This window comes from Echeneis naucrates, chromosome 9, assembly GCF_900963305.1.
Source record: "Echeneis naucrates chromosome 9, fEcheNa1.1, whole genome shotgun sequence".
Classification (NCBI taxonomy): domain Eukaryota; kingdom Metazoa; phylum Chordata; class Actinopteri; order Carangiformes; family Echeneidae; genus Echeneis; species Echeneis naucrates.
This window is the reverse complement of record NC_042519.1, coordinates 13,540,593-13,561,176: the sequence shown is the minus strand read 5'-3', so window position 1 is coordinate 13,561,176 and position 20,584 is coordinate 13,540,593. Positions and strand designations below refer to the sequence as shown.

Below are 20,584 nucleotides of genomic sequence, written 5' to 3'. Positions count from 1 at the left end.
GGAAAGTGGACAGGAGCTAAGGGAGGTGCTTGGTTAGTTTCAAGGAGAGTTTAAGTAGCTTCCTGTTGGGCTCTAAGGATAATCTCCTGTCTTTTCCCCTTGAGAGCCCCACACACCTAGGCATTCCACCTGTTCTCCTCCTCCACCAACAAATTCTCCTCCAGCATGGCCATCAATACAAACCACACAAATGCAAGCCTATCACACACACACACACACACACACACACACACACACACACACACACACGCATCTGAGCATGAAAGCTGATGAATTGATCTGCTTGAAGCTTCATGCTCTGTTAATCAATCAAATAATCAATATATCTGAAATATCATCATATGGTTAGAGCAAATAAATCAACCTGTAAACAGAAGCAGAAAGGTCTGGGGGAGGTACGGAGTCACGGGAAACGGAAGACTTTGAAGGTCACTGCACTCTCAACTTAATATGGTGTGTCCTCAGTTTTTATCTGTGTCTGATCTACTCTGGTTTAATGGAGAGTAGCAAATGTCCCCACTCTCATTTCAAAGAGCAACCTACTGGCTTTATTGCTGTCTGAAAGCCAACTACCACTGTCTGTCTGTTTGGTGCCATTGTTCTCTTTAGTTTTTGTTTTTGTTTTGTTTTGTTTTTTTAGATTTGTCACATTCAGTCAACAGCACATCTTTTATCTAATCATCACAGATGCAGAAACATGCCATAATTTGAGAACAACTCATTTTTGTCTTTGTCAACATCCATCCTGCCAAACACACCAGAGGCAAAGTGAGTGACATGGCGTTCCTCACAGTATTGAGACATTTCTAGCAGCCCGAGTACACTAACAACCCTCCGTGTTTTCTCTTTATATGATCATTCTCCTTGCATCAACAGACACTGAACTGAGGCCACCACTCAGTGAGTTGGTGTTAAACAACTCACAAAATTAACTTTACTTTGTACTGCTGCTACCTTTATGCTCTTCATGACAGTGTCCTCGGTTCAGACAACAACAAATAAATATAGAGAGATAAACAGATGCAAGAGCTGAGTCACGCTGGAAGGAAAAACAAACTTTGTCCCCTCAAGAAATTATTTTCAGTAATTCATGTCTTCATCTGACAAGCATATTAACGAAACATGATATGTAAAGCGCAATTAAGCAAAAGATAGATTTTGATGAAGTAATAAATTCAACGTGAGGTTAGATACGACAACCAAATCTGTCAATAGGACAACGCAACTGTGAAAATCAACTGCTGTCACTCAAAATGGTCAAACCACCTGTGGCATCACTCTGAGAGTTACCTGTAGAAGGAAAGGTAGGTGTTTGAACGCTGAAACAAATTGATTTTTCAATTTCATGTGCAACAGGCAAAACCAAATAATAAAGGCCGATGATAAATTACAAGAAATTATGAATTCTGATTATAATGGTTATTGTGAGAACATCAAATTTGACATTATAGGCTTATAAAATACCAGTTTCATAGCTGCATGAGAGAAAGATAATGAAAGTGGTGTCAAAGTTAATAAATCTGGAAATATTTAAGCCAGAAAAGGAATTTTTTATTCAATTGACGTGTATTAGTGATTTTGTCAAAGACAGAGTGAGAGAGAGGCTGGAAATCAGGATCTGAAATTGAATCACTTGCTTCTTTTTTTCTGGCATAATTATAAGCTACCCATTTAACTCATAACTCAAGTCAATGAATACTGAAAATAGTGTCTCAATAGTCTAAAGTGGCTGTCCGGTATAATCCATTGTGTTGTCCCCATGTTGTTAGACTACAGTTGGAATTTGATTTCCATCTTGACGAGGGCAGAGAAGACGAGGGACTTGGCAGGGATGAGAGAGCCACTCGAGAGCACTGAGACCTACATAGACTCAGATTACTTCGGAATGTGCCCATGAGGTCACATTTAACATAACAAAGGTAAATCAGATGTTCAGCTGTCTTGATTGCAGAGAGAAACAGCCTAAGCAATGAATGGTTAGATAAATGATAGATAGATGGCAGATGGCACATACAAACCTGGGCCAGTTGTGAGCTTATCCCTGTCTAGAGGGCAAATAGACCATTACATAGTCTCTGGCCTGGCAGACTAGATAAATCAATGACAAGAAAAGAATGAAGAACTTAAAAAAATAAAGAAAAGGCATTAATAGTGGTGTCAGAGAGTGTCTGTAATTTTAATGGGTTGCTAATAAACATATTGAATATCAAGCTGAAAAGCAACAAAATCACAAAATGTTGGGAGAAAGCAATTTTCTGACCCAGGTTTGTAGTGTGACCCAACCCAGACACCCATACCTGTTCCATTCCTCCGTCATACCATGCTGCTTACTGCTCCCGCACAAATGGAGGTCGACATGTATGGATGGAAACAACATGAGAGAAGACACAAAAGAGACGGTGTGGTGAGATGAATCACGTGGAACATGAACAATGGAATACACACAAATGAACCTAATCACATGGATGGACATAGATGATGTGGCACACAAAAGAACACAAGAAACAGCATGGGGTACATGTAGTCACTAACAGCACAAGGCCACAAATTATCACCACAATGCTGTACAAGGATGGAAGCTTTACTGACTATAACAGGAATGAAAGGAATGAGTTTGCAAATGATCTCAGTGACTGATGTGCAAAAAGGTGTACCAAATGTTTCGATCAGTCATCACATCAGTTTGAATATATGGTGCTAGCTAGTAATGACATACACACAACATACACAACTAAAAACATCCCAGCTGTGTATACATAACGATTTATAAAACAGCCCTAACACAGACACACATTCAGTCACAAAGAAAGCCAGCTTAATCACTACAGCTCCTCACAGCGAGCTGAATCTCAGAGGAGTGTTCCACATTAAGTCTTTCATAATGTGTAGAATCAATACCATGAAGAGATTACAAGTAACACTAAGAGAGCCATTAAAGAACTGTGTAATCACCTGTTTGTGCTTGTGTGGCTACTGTATGACACGTGAGTCTGATGAGCACACAAACTATACCAGACTAAGATGGTTGCCAACAAGAAAAGCAAATAGCTCAAGGTATGAGGGACAAACACTGTCATTCTAAGCACGTCTCTGAGAAAATAAGAGTTTGGATTATTGTGAAGAAAGGAATTATGATGCAGGAACGGTTTTGATGGCCATTTGGATACCTGTCGTCACTGTGAAACTGGGCTGTTGGAATATGTTATAACCATAGTAAAGCCAACTAGACTGCAGCTACTATCCTTCAAAAGGGAGCGAGCGAGCTTGACTCCTCAGAGAAGCATTCAACTTTAAAGGTCAAGCTCAAAACACAGATTTTTGGTGAAAAGATTACATCCTATGACATTTGAAAGTGAGTTCTTCTCATTTGGGACACACCCTTTCTCTTGTCATTTGTTTGCCTCTGTGAACAAAAAATATTGGCATCACTTTTTCTGGGTAAGAAGTAAAATTGTGTTTCCTTTCCTCCACACCATTTGCAAATGAAATTGTTTCTTTTTTGTCTTTGGTTTAGAAAATGAATGCGAGTCACACATTTCAGTGATTTCCTTTTCTTAACTTGCTCTTGCTAAAAATACATTTTCAATGGGATGTCTCACAGAACAGGAACATCATCACATCAGATTCCAAACAATATACCCCTTAAAAGTGCTGGTCTAAATCATCATATATTGACGTTCTATACTTCTATGTAGCTGTTAGTGTGTAAGGCACACTAACAGTACATCATAAGGGGCAATTCATAAGAACGCCCACTACATCTGCAACTGCATCAGAGTTGTGTTCTTTGGTTTAAAGCTCTACAAATATACAGCAAGGACTGGAGTTGTTCTGAATTCATCATTCAAGGTGAATGCAATGACAGTTTCTCGGAAGGAAGCAGAATAAAGACAAAATATGGCATGCAATTATTTTGCAACACAGTGATGAACACAGCATGACTGTGTCGTCAAACAGAGAGGAAAATCTATTCAGGAAAAATATACGACTTCCTGTGGCTGAAAAACAACAAAAAAACCCCCCCAAAAAACAACCCCCCCCCAAAAAAAAACAAAAAACAAAACAACAACACAGACAGGGAATAAAAATGAGAAAGGACTGAGGAAGTGGGGGACAGAGAAGGAGAGGTGCCTCTTGACCTGAGATAAAATGTTAATCTACATATCTAAAGTGGCTGAGCGCCAGCAGGCACACACACAGATACACACTCATGTCTGCTGCACTCACACTCTTGCCCCCCTAATTATCTTAACCCGCTACTCAAATAAATTAATATGTAGCCACAGACTTGGTGCTTGGTATTGAAATCTGTTTAACGGGGCAGTAGTTTAGGAGGTGGGGGAGGGCAGAGGGTGTAGATAAAGTGTGAGGAGAAGAGAAGGTGCAAAGAGGTAAAAGGAGCTCTCATCATTCATTACTAATAAGTGCAGTATAGGTCAGAGAGACAACACACAACAGCACACAAGATCACGCGTGCTGTTGTACAGCATGCTCATTTGGAGGCACATTCGGCAAAAAAGACACACACATGCACGCAGATACACAAAGACATAATAACTCAGCCTCGTAAAGCCTTCACAACTTTGTCATTGGACAGAGTTTTGCTTTCATCTGCCTCTTGCCTCTCCTTTCCATCTACAGCAGTTTCTCTTTTATCCTCAACTTCCCCACTCCTCATTTGTACTCTTTCCCCTCTTCCTGTGAAATTATATCCTTCATCCTATCTTGTTTTCTGATCTCAAGTCCTTCCCCTGTATTCTATTTACCTTCCATTTCCTTTTCATGTTTTCCTGTTGATCTCCACATTTTGTGAACTACTTTAACTCTGCCCAGTCCGATAAACTTTTTTATAAGAGCCACAGACACAAAACCTGGCTGTGTTTTTGAGGTTTTTGAGGTCATTTCTCCAACCTGAAAGGATCCAAAGGATAGTAGTAGCTCAACACATATTAACTAAGTCGGATCATTTATCAGCAATAGTTGATAATATTTACTGGAACTCATACACTTCATTTTCTACTTCGGTAGTTCTCCTCTGTCCTTCTTCTATTCCTTTTTAGTTCTCTCCTCACATCTTTCCCCCTTCCCATCATCCTGTCCTGTCCTCCTCCTTTACCTTCTCTGTCACTCTTCCTCCTGGCCTTCTCAAACCCTCTCCTCCCCTTTCTGTTTCCTTCTTGGCCTCCCTCCCTGTCCTCTGCTCGCCCACTCCAGTCCGGTGTACCCACTGTCACTGTTCAGATAATTATTTATTCACGTGTTTATGTCACCAATGTCCCTGTCTGTCTGTTGCTGCCATCTGTACTCAGTTAGGTGCCTGCCTCCCTGTGCAGTTCTGCCCTGCCCGTAGGGGCGAGAGCGATGCAAGGGGGTGCATATCAGAGCCACCCACACAAAAACACACTCTTTCCCTTTCTCTATTCTTCATCATTGGACACAAAAACCAACACATGCTCACACGCCGTCTGCTGACAGCCAGCCCTCTCCCCTGTGCTGTCCCTGGGGCTAGGTGGCGTTAGCTGGAATGAGAGGCACGCAGCAGTAGCCACCACAGTCCCTTCTGTCCTGTCCTGCCCTGTCCTGTTTGCTTTGTTCTCTTCTGTCATCTCTACATACTGTATAGTGGAGGGTGCTTGCAGGGGTGTTACCTTGATAAAGTTATTTAGAGGACACCGAAAGAAGACACAGTTTAGACACATAAGATGGGAATCTCTGAAACTTCTTAAAGGCAACTTCTTGTTGTTTCACTTCTACTTTTTTGAATATTTGAGCATTTGAAAATGGACTTGTTCATTGATGTTAAGCTGATTCACTGAGCTCGATGAAAACACAGCTGTTAAAAATATGTGCTGTAAAGTGCTGTAAAGTTGTAAATGCCTGTTTAATAGTGTGCTAATCAGAGGACATACTGCTTTCAGTTGAACAAATCCAAGATTTTGGCTTAAACTAGAGTTAACTGAACTTATTCAGTGCAAAAGGATTTTTTTTATTCAATACAACATGTACAACAGGTAAATGCAGCTTCAACACAATCCTGAAGGATTTCAGCACTTCACTGAGTGGCTTCCTCACCATGTTGTGATATGGCAGGGAGGAGGAGGAAAAAGCGAATGGGAGAAAGAAACAGAGAGAGATAAAGGAGACAACAACATGAGGGAGGGAGACAGAAAGATAGACAGAGACAGAGCGAGCCAGTGGGAATGCAAGAGGGGGAATTGTGATAATGCATTCTGGATCTCAATAAGTAAGAAGGACAAATATCCTCCATCTCTTTCCCTCCTCCTTTGCTCTTCTCACAAGTCATTCGCGAATCCCCTGCCGTCCATTCCCTCATCATGATCTCTATCTGTTGGCTTCTTCTCTTCTTGGCAGTCTGTCCTGTCTCTCTCATCTCCTCTGCTCCCGACGGCAGCTTTCTTTCAACCCTTCTTTTTTGCTCCATTTCTCGCTGCATTTCTTCAGCTCTCAATCTTTTTTTTCTAAATCCTACATTTTCTTTCTATATTCCTGCTTCTAGTTGACTAATATTCGCTCTCTTAGTCCTCGTGTCATACATATGCATGAGTGTAACTTTCTCTCTCTGAGTAGAAGACTATGATGAAGGCTGGAAGTGGACGTGGTCTTTGTGGCTTCCATCAAGGAGTGGAAAGCCAAGTGTGGGTACTTCCTCAGGGAGAGTGGCTCATTAGTGTGAATGGTACACAGGAGAGCATGTACAGAGAGCGTGTATATGTAGAGCAAGTAGCACTTCAGATTGGAGTTAGATAAGTATTCTGGCACCTCGCCAGATTTGCAACCAGCCTCATCCATATATAAAGGCACCCACTGACACACAGAGTTCCCTGCTCTGTGGTTTGTGTGTGGCAGTGTGGGGTGGATGTTGGTAATGATTCGGCTTCTGCCTCCTGCAGATGGCGGGGGCCAGGTGGAAGTATCAAGGTTTACCTGGACAATTTCTTGTCTCTACCTGGAAACTTCAGCCACAGATGAACACACCCGCACACCTGCACCTCCTCGTCAGCCTGTCTGTGCCAGGCAACAAGGGAACCACAATGGGAAACCAAAATAGAGGATCAAAGACGTTACACAGCCACATTTGCATGCATACAGACATAAAACAGTCAAAATTAGGGATCATTCGTGCCCTCAATCAACCCAAGGTGCAAATAACACAACAGTTCCTCCGGCATGCAACCTCCACCTGACTAAAGAAATCTTTCATCTCTGTGTGACTGCCACTGGGCATACACACAGGAACACACAGATACATACACACACGTTCTCCATCTCTCTCCAGCTGCTACCCCTTACCTGTATTTTGTCAGGGGACTAACCCCCATCACATACACAAACACAGATACTAACTTTGCTTGTCAACCGGATGTATGTTTACAAGGTACTTCATCACATAGATTTATTTACAATTCAAATGAATTCAAATGACTACAGAATACTACAGTCCACCTGGAGTCACTTTTGTCAGCCCTTTATGGGGCACAGCACAACATGCCACCCTGATGAAACTGTTACTATTTACAGCCTCACCAAATAATCAGGCGGCGGATGGATGGACACAAATGTCCACCCCTCTGGCTCTAAAGAATTATGCATTACATGAACTGATCAGCCATAACATCATGACTACTGACAGGTGGAGTGAACAGAGTTGATCTGGTTAAACCACTTGGATTTTAATAGAGCTCAATCCAAACCAGCATCTGTGGGCTGTTCTAGACAAAAAAGACTGATCCATGGAGGATCCACCTCACACCTTCACAGACTTAAAGGATCTGCTGCTAACATCCTGGTCCACATACCACAGCTCACCTTCAGGTCTCGTGGAGTCACGGCCTCAATGGGTTAGGGCTGCTTTAGCAGCTAAAGGGGAGCAACATGAGGTCAGGTCGTGGTCATTATGTTGTATGTACGTGGGTATATACTCGATCTGAGGGATTTGCCAAATTCCCACTAGGACAGACAAAAACAGAGGAGCATTTAGCACTTACTGCTGAAATAAAATACTGGCTTTAGAAACAATACATGCGTTCTATGTCTTTTCTGACACAGGCATCTGGCGGACGTTAGATGTAAGGCATCTGAGGCCATTCTGGCCTCAGCACTCCGCCAGTGCATGTTTGGTTTCACCTTGCTCCATAAATGAGGTTTAGCTCATTAATGTTTGCCCTGAAACGGGTCCAGAAGTGACTAATAATTCAACAGCATGGCACAACTGTCAGTCCTCAAGGAGTTTAATGAGCAAAAAGAATCACCAACACACGCAAAGAAAAGTATATTCAAGCACACACATAAAGACGATGGGGGATTTCTTGCAGCAAATCTGAATGTTTGTGTAAAAATAACTAACACAGAATATACACTTATGCTCATGCTTCGAAGTGCGTAGGTGCCCTTGCACAAATGAAGCAAACCAAATGAAGCTCAAATCGCTCTTATTGTCTCCTTACACTTTAACCTCCAAATTCAAATATTTCCCCAATAGGCACATGGTCACACATACATACTCACACACACACACACACACATATGAGCAAAACACCAATTAGTTAGACTTAAGGTTAAAATTAGATATGTTCTTATCATGACAAGAGCTTGGTTTTTGTGGATATGTGAAGCACAATCCACGTGTCTGTATAGGTGACTGGTATGTACTGTAAGTGTGGTTAAGTATGGGGTGGATGGTGAATTGGGGAGGGGGGGGGGGGCTGCTGGGGTTGCAGTTCATAGTGCAACAACAGGCAGGGTTTAAGTTATCACATGTAAAGAAAGGAAGGCTGGGACACTGCATTCACACGCTGGGACTCTCAGGCATGCTTAGACTTCCGAATCAGGTCCAGAGAGGGAAGGTAGGCAGGGAATACATGTGGGGGAAAAAGGTGCACTTTGTTTAAATTTCCTTAACGTAGGCGTTTACCTAAACTCCACTGCAACATAGTATTTCTGTGCAGTGTCCCAAATTACAATATACAAAATGCAAACTGTTCATACAGTCTTTAGCCTGGTATCATGAGCTCTCATTTGCTTGCACAGCATGGCTGTTGACTTACAACACTAGTATTTGGATTGATTTCTTATGCTGTTTTCCGAGAATTAGATTCATTTCCATGAGAGGCAGAAAGTGCACCTTTCAAACCAAGGCAACCATATGCTATGCATCGTAAACGTCTTTTTTTTTTTTTTTTTTAAACATATAGGACTTTGCACTACAAATAGCATCCTATAATTTCAATGCATGATGCCTGGGTAAGGCATCTCAAAAGAGTTGACATCTTTGTGATATTCTTGATCTGGCTTTTTATAGACTTCACTGCCTTCTGCGCTTTGAGAATATGCAGACAGAGTTATACAGTATTTCACACTATTCAATATCTGAATCCATGTCATTTGTCCAGATCATAACTTATTACGATCTTGACTTATAACAGAATTGATCTGCACCATCAAACTGCAATATAAGAGATGTTATCTGTATCACTGACTCATGCCTGAGCACAGATCTTTTTTTCAATCTGACTTTAACTCTTAAACCACCAGAGAATATTATATTGGCTTTTACATCAACTTTCATACATACAGATGCTCCGATATACTGACTTGAACCTGAAAAGAGAGTATCTTGGAGCTGTGATCCTTAACAGTCACCATTCCTTTAGGGAGGATTTGTTCAGATGGGTATAATAGGCAGCATTCTTGTCTAGATTACAGAAGAAGGTAGTGCAGGTGGCATTCCTCACACAGAAGGTCTCCATACTAAGACTTGATTTATTTATCTTAGTTCATCATATTACTTCTCACCACAAGCAGTGAAAGTGTCCTTCCTGGATTATTCAAGGTTTTGTTTTTTCTGGTCACGTTTAACAATTTTTCATCATATTTTATATCAGCAGCTTTGTCTGAACTTTATTCCCCTCAACCAAGTTATTCATTTATACTGAACTCCAGTGTGTGAAAAGTAAATTTTACAACTGTAAAGGTCTCAAAATATTAGCTAATTCTTTTGTTAGAATGGGATGAGCGCTGTTGATTTGTGAGGTAACAGAATTACAGATCAGTTTAATCAACCTGTGGAGCTGTGCAGATTAATCAAGCCTCAGTACCAAGACCCCCTGTTCTTCCATCTAGCACAGTACATTAAGGTAGGTCACTACAAAACACAGTCACATCTAATCAGGTGGTATCAGAACAGAGACACTCACTCAGTTGTCTCCTTGACGACAAAGTGGCGCTCCCATGCGCCTTGATGCCCTGGAAATATAAGACATGTTGACACAAAGAGTAACCAATAAAAAAAAGAGAGAGAGGGATGGAGACAAAGAGGGATTATTGTTAGAGCAGAAGAGAGAAACAATATTTTACTCTGGTATAGTTTAATCAACACTCCAACACTGACGACCCCCCTAATGTCCCCTAATATGCTTTTAATAGAAGCAGACTGTCATTCCTCATTATGTGTAAATAAGTGAAAACATGTATATGCAAACTGAACAAATGCACTGACAGTCAATGATGCATAGCACCTTGGAAATTTAATACAGATACATTCTGCTGTCTGCAGGCACCATGCTACCTTGCTGCCCAGTTTTCAAGTCAGCCACATGGTTGGTTCAGTCATTGCTGCACAGCATCTGCAACTCTCTATTAAATGATCTGGTAATGTGCATTGACAACACATTGCCAACCTTTCTGTGATACTAATGACTGTAAGGTGTTTTGTGTCCGTGACACTGGTTTTGATTAACAGAATTAAAAATAGAGCTACTGGGTGACGCAAAGCTTAGTACAAGTTTTATAAATACTGGTGATGCCTTTGTCATGTTCCCACACAGGGCTATTCTTCATGTACCCACACAACTATTAGCCTGCCAAAAACTACAAATATTACTCCTCAACAGTGTGGTTATGGGCGCTGTGAGGCATGGATGTAGCTTTTTCAGCAACTCTGAACACATGCACATGCAGGCACAATGTCCAAATATCAGCATTTCTGTTTTATTTGTCTCCACATAGTGGCCTGTTTTACCATATTAACTTACATCAGCTGGCAATGCACTCTTCCTGCTTTTAATAATGTACATTCTAGGCTCTGTACCAAACTGCATGGAGCAGTAATAGTAAAACACTGCATTGTCCATTAAGAGACAATAGAAAACATACTTTGTATATAAATTTTTCCTTTAAACAATGATTCGTTATCATGGTACTGCAACAGTAATTAATTTTTAGGAGTCCAATGTGCTTCCAGGATTTTGCTGTTGGCATATTAATGGGGGAGCTATATTACTTGTCCTTCTTCATCGATGTGAAGGTCTGCTCAGGAGCTACTAAGTGGTCATTGTGGTATAACTCTTATTAGTCTAGATGTATTGCTATTGTAATGCCAATGCTGCAATGCTCGTGTTAAAAATCCTTTTGAATGGCAAATGCTCTTTAATGAAGTAACATTTAAGTCTCATTGGAGCTTATTTACGATATTTGTTTTGTTGTATTTTCTTTTTTGATTTACAACATTTTTAACATCAACACAAATACAAGATAACTTACAGAGGAGTACAGCAATAAATGTATCAAAGCTGCATATCATAACAACAAAAGAGATGATTTACGAAAGTGTAGGAAAAGGAGTGCTTCAACGTTTTGGAAAATATGGGTACATGCTTTCTTGCCAGATAGATCTGAAGATTTATGCCAAAAGCCAAGCTAAGCCAGTTACACACTTAGCTTGACTTAGCACAAAGATTGAAAACAGGGACAGCTAGCTTGGCCCCATGCCACGGTGTCACAATCTACTTGCAGCACCTCTAAACCGACTAACACTAAAGAAGCAGGAGAAGAGATGTACTCTGATTCCAGTTTTATGTCTGTTTAAAAATCGATACCACTACGTTGACTATAGTTATGATTATGATCACATTACCCTGTTTGATAGCTTGCTAACATTATAGGAGCTTATGACAGAGCTTGGCTTAATACAAACAAATGTTTCAATGATGATAATGAATGATTTCATCATGCGTCTACAGCTTCTATTCATAGTAAAAAAAAAAAAAAAAATCAATAGGATGAATAATAATTTTTGATCCCCTGTGAAATGTGAAGGTTGTACCTCTAACGGAAAAAAAAACACAAATTGAAGTTGAAACTGTCATATATAAAGCATATAAAGTATATTATTAAACAGTAACAGAAGGTTATGTGAAGACTTGATTAATAATTATGCTCTGAAATGACATGTATTTTTAACTGGTGTCTATTTCCTTAATGTATTCTGGTCCCTGTTTGGAAAAACAGACAAGGAAAATACTTTACGTTCACAAAACAAACCTTGTATTCAAGGACTGCATTGAGATAGGATGTTTGTACTTGCCCATGCAAAATGACAAGTGTGCTTCATTTGCGATTATTCACAGTTGTATTAATGTTGATATTTTGTTAAACTTATACGAGTAAAGGAAGCATGAATATTCAAGTGTCTCTGTATATATATTTGTGCACCATGAGTACACCAAGGCCAAGGTTAGCCCTTCGATGAATGGACATATATTGAGGCTTCAGTATGGGTGCGCGTAATCTTCCTACTGTTAATGTGACCTGTGGCCCAGCTCGGAGTAGTAGAAGCTTTTTGTGAAACTAATTGACACCAGCTGTGAACTAGATTTCCATCAATGTTTCTTACTCTGTACAAAAATCAACAAGTTGAGAGGGAACTGGAGGGGAAGGTAAGGAAATTCAAAACTCTTTCACTGTTGCCCTGACTTTTTTGTAAGAGGACTATATGTTATCATTGTTTTAAAGGCGCCTCTGAGAAACTTAATATATGTGTTGAAGTTAATATAATAAACTGATGGAAATACTGTAAATAACAACCAAACATATAAACATACAAAACACTTGCTGGTTTCAATCAAAGCCAATTAATCCAAAAAAGGAAAAAGGTTTACTCACATGTAGCCAAAGTACCAATATATCCTGTAATAACACCACATCTGTGGCAGGGTAGATGCAGATGTGGGACAAGAGGAACGGACTAGCCCAAATTTCATCTTCAATGACGCAGAGGTCACTGAAACAAGTGGTGCCTCTCAGTGTGACCAACAGCAAAGATCTGCCTATATCCTGTTCTATAAAAGAGGACAACACTGTCTCATGTGCACTGAAGTGAAACACATCACATGATGTGGCAGAGAGGAGGCACAACACAATCTCTAAATTTCCCAAGGTAGCCTGTGTGCTTCTATTCTCAGGACTATATAGTGGGATGCTCCTTGAGGGCTTCGGATGGAAATCTGACAGCAGGAGCGTGGACCTGAACCCAGAAAGTGATGTGGCAGGCTCCCTGATGGGCTGGAGTCCTAGGGATGAATCATGGGCTGTGAAGAGCTACGCATCATCTCACTGTAAAGTGAGAGAGGACGTGGACGTTTGACACACACACTACCAGCACTCCCCTGAGAGCCAGGTTACTTCCCGGATTTCTCTCACTCAGAGGGAGCTTTTTTTTTTTTTTTTGGTCTGCATTTGTCCTCATAGTTTAACACCACAGTGGGAGCTTTTTGCTGCCAGAGTTGCCAAAAATCAAGTGTCACAGCTCTTACGATCAGTGGGAGCACAATGAAAATTCAACCTTCTGCACAGATGTTTTGTGGCTGCCTGCAGTTCGCTCACTGGGGGGGGGGGGGACTGTAAACTGTAACCTGAAAGTAGACAAACCCTGTATGCACTCCTGACTTAACAGTTGAAGAAAGTGAATAGTTAAATAATAGTCTATGTTTCATTATTTAGTGAGTTGTTGACGCTCCACTCTGCAACAGATAAACAAGTTTGTTGTATATAAACTGGGCAAAGTGAAGTTTTAAATTTCAGTTACAGTACAATTATCCGACTAGAATATCTGAGTAACATACAGGAATCATTTTAACATTGTGGTCAGTTTGAGATTTCTAACATTTTTTCAAGCCACGCTGGTTAAATTACTTTGGATGTTGTCTAAAGTGCATAAAAATGATCTTTGAGCTGTTTGAACACAAAAATACAAAATAAAAAAATAAATAAAAAATAAGTATTGAAAGGAGAGATTTATTGTCTTTTGGAAAAAATGTCATATGCATAAGTGGGAAGTTTGTCCTTCCCACCTTAAAACTGCTCTCTTTTCTTCAGTTTAGAATGGCTTGTTGTCTTGAAAAGTGTTTGCTTGGAAAAGTTTGGCGAGTCAGCAAGGAGCTGCTTATACACTTAAATATAATCTACTGACAAATCCCTCAGAATTCAAGACTTTTGCTCAAGCTGACAGTTCATTTGTTGATCTTGGAGAGAGTTGACAAAACAGCTCCCTTACAGTCTATCACACACTACTTTCTAATCCCAGTAGACAGATAGAAGGAGATCATGATCAGTAAAAGCTGATGGTCACATAAAAGTGAAATAGAATAACCTGATTCCCTGAACATGGCCATTATATAATTTCTGGAGAGTGATATTGCTATTACAGCCTGTCCAGGGTGTACCCGGCCCCTCGCCCAGAATGTTGGCTGGGATTGGCTGGTAGAAGATGGATGGATGGATATTGCTATTAGAATTAGGGTTGTGACAAATATCTACATTAACATCCACATGTGAAGAGGTGACAGCTTGAGCACACCACTCAGGACAAGAGTGAGAGAGAAACTGTAAAAGGAGACGAGCAGTGACTGTGATGTGCTAGACTGGGTGGAAGAGTAACAGTGTCAAAGGAGATGAGGGGTAAAGGGAAGGGAGGGAACATGGACAAAGAGCAACATAGGTGAAAGGCCAATCATAACGATGAGAATGCAGAAAGGCAAAGTGACTGGATATAAATGGATGTTAAAAAATATGATGGATGGGAGAAGACAACGAAAGTGATAGAAGGATGAAAATACATGAGAAAACAAACGTGCGGCCTTAAAGCAAGACAGATGGTGAATAGAGCAGATGAAGAAACGTAGGAAGAGGTTGTGAGGGGCAGGAGAGAGAGGAGAAGCAAGATTATGATGAGGAAAGAGAGACAGAGAGGGAGAGATATCTCAGCACAAGGAAAGTAAGAAAAATCAAGGGCATATTTTACAGAAGGGCACAAAAGAGGAAGAAATAAGGATTAAGGAAATCATAAAATCTAGAGAAGAAACGATAGAACGATTGAAGGACAATGAGGACTGGCAGACATAAAAGAAGAATGAAAAAATTCTCTAACTAGGGCAGAAAGCTGTCTCTCTCGTACTCAGCCCCTGGCTCCTCCTCTTCCTCTCCATTTTTCTTTGTTATTTCTGTTTCTAGCAGCACCATTACTCAGTGAGGACCATGGCGGTACAAAATGATCTAGTTTACAGGAATAGGCGTTGGAGACCTACATAGTCTGTAATCAGCCCTGGACCCTCCGTTTGCTTGTTTAAATTGGCAAAAATGTGGAAAGCACTGATGACGCAGGTTCATGTCATCTGTGGCATCACATGAATTGATTCAGGGTTCCCCATTACCAGGAAGAGGCTAAAGAACCAACCAGTGAGAGTCCTTCTGCTGAGCATGATGGGTACTGTCACCACACCGGCAAAAGCAGCAGGACACAAGTAAAAGCATGTTAGACTAAAGTCTACTTTTCCTCTCGACCCTGCAGATCAATAGCTGTGGACAAAAACATCCCTAAAACAAAGGCACGAACCGAATCAATGGCTGCTCGACTTCAGCTTGTAGTGTCAGGACACTCATTTCCACCCGGCTAAAAGGTGAAACTGTGACATCACTGCTACTGACTGGCCAAGCTTTCCTCAGCTGTTAATTGTTATGGTGCACTTATATACTGTATGGCTGGATAGCTGGGCTATCCTTAGATGATGTTCACCTTTAAAGACTGAAAAATTCATATGACAACCATGATTTTTAAACACACCTTTGCTGGATTGCACAAATAAAGACAAGTCACAAACAAAGATTTTGCAGTTACCGATGCATAAAAACTGATTGCCAACTGAAGTGAGATGATAATCTAACTGAAAAATGAACTGTAATGATCCAGACACTGTCCTAGAACAGAGCTCTTCGATTCACATGAAAACAGTGATAAGTGGTGTTTTGACTGATTTTGCTGGAAATGCACCCAGACCCAGACAAGACAAGAAAGTCTCTATGTGCTGAGTTTTTCCACCAATTTAAACAGATCGTTCTCAACAGCGAGGAGGTGTTTGCATTGTAAACTTGTACTTTACTTAGAGATTTCTAACTAAATGGACATCTGTGGAATATCTAGTTGTATTTTTGCTGCACCACCTCAGCCTTAACAGTCTAATAAATCAGATTACTGATTAATATTTATCAGTAAAACCGTGAGCAGTCTCTTAAACTGTAGAAATGTATACGTCTGCTAATTAGAACAAAGACACCATTAATATACTAATTATATTGATGTGTTTGCATTGTGGTGAAAAAATGTCAAACAAAATAGGAGTAACTAAATGGGTCAAATATTTGTCATATTACTGCTATTTTACTATTTATCAACAATTTGATGCCCAGAAACACCGACATCAAATTACTCGGGCATATCTGGGTTTTACATACGTTAGACACTTATGATGGCTCTCCATGTGCAATCTATTTACCCTCACTAGACTTCTTTATATGTTTTTTTAAATTAAATCTTGCTCAAAAAGATGATACCACTGTACAGAAAAAGTCCCTCTCCATTTCAGTATGCTGCTTTTGAAGAGAAGAGGACAAAAACTGACTGAGAGACAAAGAGGTAAGAATCTGCATGATCGACTTAAATGGTTCTCCATTTAAACATAATAGCCCACAAACAGACGACAAAACGATCCACAGCTACACCTCTGCTACTCTGCTACTATTTTCAGAAGCTACTAAAGAGTGAGGATTGAGGAGAGGGCTGGGTATGAAGCAGAGGGAGAGAAAGAGAATGAAAAGGGAGGCAAAAAAAGTAAAGTTGCACAAATCTGCAGAGAAAAGAAGACAACAGAGGAAGAGAGCGGGAAAGACAGAGCAAGAAAGGAAGCAAAAGAGGCCTAACCATCAAGAGCTTTTGATTCCCCCCCATAAAACGTTCCTTTTAAGAATGGCCATGAAATTAGCTTGCTGAAAGAAAGCAATCTCAATCGATTCAATCCCCTCTAAAAAACTTTCAAACAGCCACCATACCTCCAGCTCTTAAGAGTCTCTGTGGGACATAAAATAGCTTCTTGCTTTTTCTCTCTAACCCTCCTCTGTTTACCTCACAATTTTACTTTCTGACTCTCCCTTTCACTTTACCTGCCACCTCTTCATTTGGCTCACTGACAGAGGGAGAAGAAATCCTGCAAAATTGAAAAATGAGGGTTGGTCCACATGTTTCTCTTTGTATTGGCTCTTTTGCTGAACTGCACAGAAGTCAGGCTGAGGTGGAGATCTGGGACTGCTCACGAGCAGGACTCTTATATCCCTGAATATTATCGGTGGCACAGCTGTTCTGTAGATATCTAAAAACCATTCCCTATAGTGAATGACAAAGACAAAATAATCTTCCAATCTCCACTATGTGTACCAAAGGAAACCATAAGAAATGATATACTGCATCTGATGGATGAGATATTTACATGACTGTAAGACAGAACTATTTGCAGCATTCAGTAATTTAATGAAAATTCATTATTAATTAACCAAATTATTTGACTGAAAAATCTTAGTTATTTACTTTTTGTGACACAGAGTACTAGATCTCTTTAAGAAAAGAAAATACATGCAGTAATTAATGTAAAACACTCCGTCTGCTTCGACAAAATGTATTATTTCTACTTGCTAATTATAGGTGTGAAAACAAACAGGATGATCTTTCAAAATGTCTTTTAATGTGAATTCAACCTTAATGCAAACAATTTTTTGAAAGCAGACCATGAATTGCTGGCTTGCATCCCACTAAATAAGTTCTTCTTTTTATTCTTTCCCTCCTTGAAATCTTCAAGCCAAAAGTTAGTCCTGAGCTAAAGTCAAATAAAATAGGAACTTTGAAGCAAGTTGGCCAAAAGTTGTGTTTCTATGGGACAGGGCGTAGGCACCAAGAACTGTCCTTAGGAGACAGTGTCTGATGGTAGAGAAACCAGGACAGGAAAATCCCCGACGGATTCCTGGAGCCCTGGAAACTGAAGAAAGGAGAGGAGAAGAAAGGAGGCGAGAGCAGAGAGGAAGGGAGAGGATCTTCTGAAAGATAACTTCTCTAACCCTTTCAGAGAAAAGAGAAAGCATGTAGAAAGGAAAGAGGAGGACGGCAGCGTGAGGAAAACTATGAGGACGTTCCAGAAAAGGAGAGTGGAAGACGGAGCTGGTCGACCTGGCGGAGTGGCGGAGGCAGTAGAAATAGCTGCCCCACTTGTGGACACACTTTCTGTTGTGAGTGGACTGTCCTCGATGCACTGGGGTAGCTAACCTATATAGGTCTGCTCCATGTCGCAGCATCTCCCAAACACTCCCAATCACACATGAACCCTCACCCACCTCCCCCTCCGACTCCTCTGCACACATGGGAAGGTTGGGCTAAAATCAGGCCGCACATGCTGAAAGCTACTGCTAAGTGAAGTCACCTGTTCTGTTAGCCTGGCTTGCTAGCGGGCAGCCAGCTGCTCCTCTAATTAAGAGCCCATCTACTCAAGGGGCCTGAGCATATGGAGGACTCTATAGCTCGGTACTGGTCTTTTAATAGACAGTAATGCCATACGGTTGGCTACTAGCCAGACTTCCAAAAGCTGGTCATACTCTATTAGGGATATAAAGTCACCGTAGTCCTGACAGGAGTTTGGGAGCACAACCATCCTGCTGACATACCTCCAGTGCAGAGAGAAAGGAATCGCCCTGCTCCTTCTGAAAAGGTGTGCCATTGTACATGAATGCTAACATTACCTTTTCACCTATTACCACCTGCTGTATAGATGAGACACACAGAAACACTGCCTGAATTCAGCTACCAGCTACCAGCTTCACCTCGGAGTTGATGTCACTGGAAGAACCATGAAAAGCGAAATCTCACCTTATACTCCACCACAGCAGCACAGACATATCATCTTTGTCTCTACCTACTTGGTGAGTGACATTAAGAGGCATTACTCAGCGTCTCAGAAAACAAGATACCACAGGCAAGGGTGTCAAACAACACACATTACAGAGTCCATTTTTCTCTAGGTTTTTTAGTTCACAGAAAAATGTCTGGGCAAACAATTAGTTAATAAGTAAACAAAGTAGCTGAACAAAGTTCATGCTCATTTAGAGGCAACTTAACACTAATGTCCAAATTATGCAAGGCATGACAACACAAAAAACACACACGCAATCACAATAATGACTGAATTAGACTGTCTGAGGTATAAATGCAACCTATGCAGGCTAAGTTACTTTGACACTTTCAAGAGCATTTTTTTGACTCTGCTGTCCAAGGCCAGGACTAATGGCTGTTTCACAAACCAGGCACACACACATCCTTCCATAAGCAAGACACTCAGGCAATGACAAACACATGGACATGCATACAAATTTGCACACTAACGCATACTGCACAAACAAACCCACACCTTTGTTTGTTTTAGCCTCAAGTCCCGACAAACATACAATTATGTGAGGCCATTTCAGGCTACATTATGAGAAATGGATTAGTCAGTGATGGCAAATGGAGCACAACAGACATATCTAAGGCTGTGTGTGTGTGTGTGTGTGTGTGTGTGTGTGCCTGTCTGAAAAGTGAAAGCAAGAAGGAGACAAGAAAATTTAAGCACAGTTAGAACAGGAAGTGAAGGAGGAATGAAGACAGCTCTGGTAAAAAGGATGGGTGTAGAGCTGCATCTTCATGTGGACGGAATTGGCAAGTGGCAAAGGTGCAGTCAGGTTTTTTCTTTCTTCCACCTGTTTTGGTGACTCACTCTGCGCTGCTGAACAAATATAATCACAGTGGGTGGGTGGGTGGGGGGGCATTGCAATTTTGATGCTGATTCACAGTCCAGAGGTGTGGCCTGGACCAGAGTTTACTGTGATCTTTGTAGTTTCTATAATTTATTTGCCAGACACATAATAATACAAACAACATGAAGGTTTGGCTGTCGGTTTCACATTCATTCTATATCATTTGAATATATACATTATATACATCCCAAACTTGTTCATAAGGAAGAGTCCTGTTCCTTAATAACAGTAGATTGCATTAACTCCTTTTATTAGTTTATCAGCTAGCAGGCATGTGTTTCATCTTCAGTGGCAATAGACCTGTGTTTATACTGAACAGCATAACGCAATAATTCAACTGGTTGTTTTGTTGTTATACTGTGTAATTTATTGAAAAACTGCCAGTTCACTACGATGGACAGGGATTGGGATCAGTAACAGGTGACAGGTTCACATATATTAATAATACCTGCAGCCATGGTTTTCTGTGTTCCTTCAAACACAGGAGCAAAAGTGGGTCTTTTTGATGAATGGAGCACTTATGTGCTCTTGGCATCCTGTGCCCTTATTTTTTAAAGCTAGCATACTAAGTCTTGCCACTTCTTCCTCCCCCCCTTTTGGTCTCTTATGTGATGTAAATGACACT

General features: G+C 40.7%; 1 protein-coding gene across 5 annotated transcripts in view; it reads right to left on the bottom strand.

Annotated features, from left to right (window-relative positions):
• The window catches only part of ccser1 (coiled-coil serine-rich protein 1), a 109,324-nt gene that overhangs the window by 28,087 nt on the left and 60,653 nt on the right, over positions 1-20,584 (bottom strand). The window contains exons 11-12 of one of the 5 annotated variants that reach the window (XM_029510506.1): positions 2,298-2,330; positions 1,807-2,088 (exon numbers count right to left, since the gene is read on the bottom strand). The exons of 3 other annotated variants lie outside the window; for them this stretch is intronic. In XM_029510506.1, coding sequence (XP_029366366.1) covers positions 2,328-2,330 — 3 coding nt within the window. In that variant the 3' untranslated portion in view covers positions 1,807-2,088; positions 2,298-2,327. Of the gene's footprint in view, positions 1-1,806; positions 2,089-2,297; positions 2,331-20,584 lie in introns of those variants that run through there. One more of the 5 variants, XM_029510505.1, reaches the window with a different exon arrangement.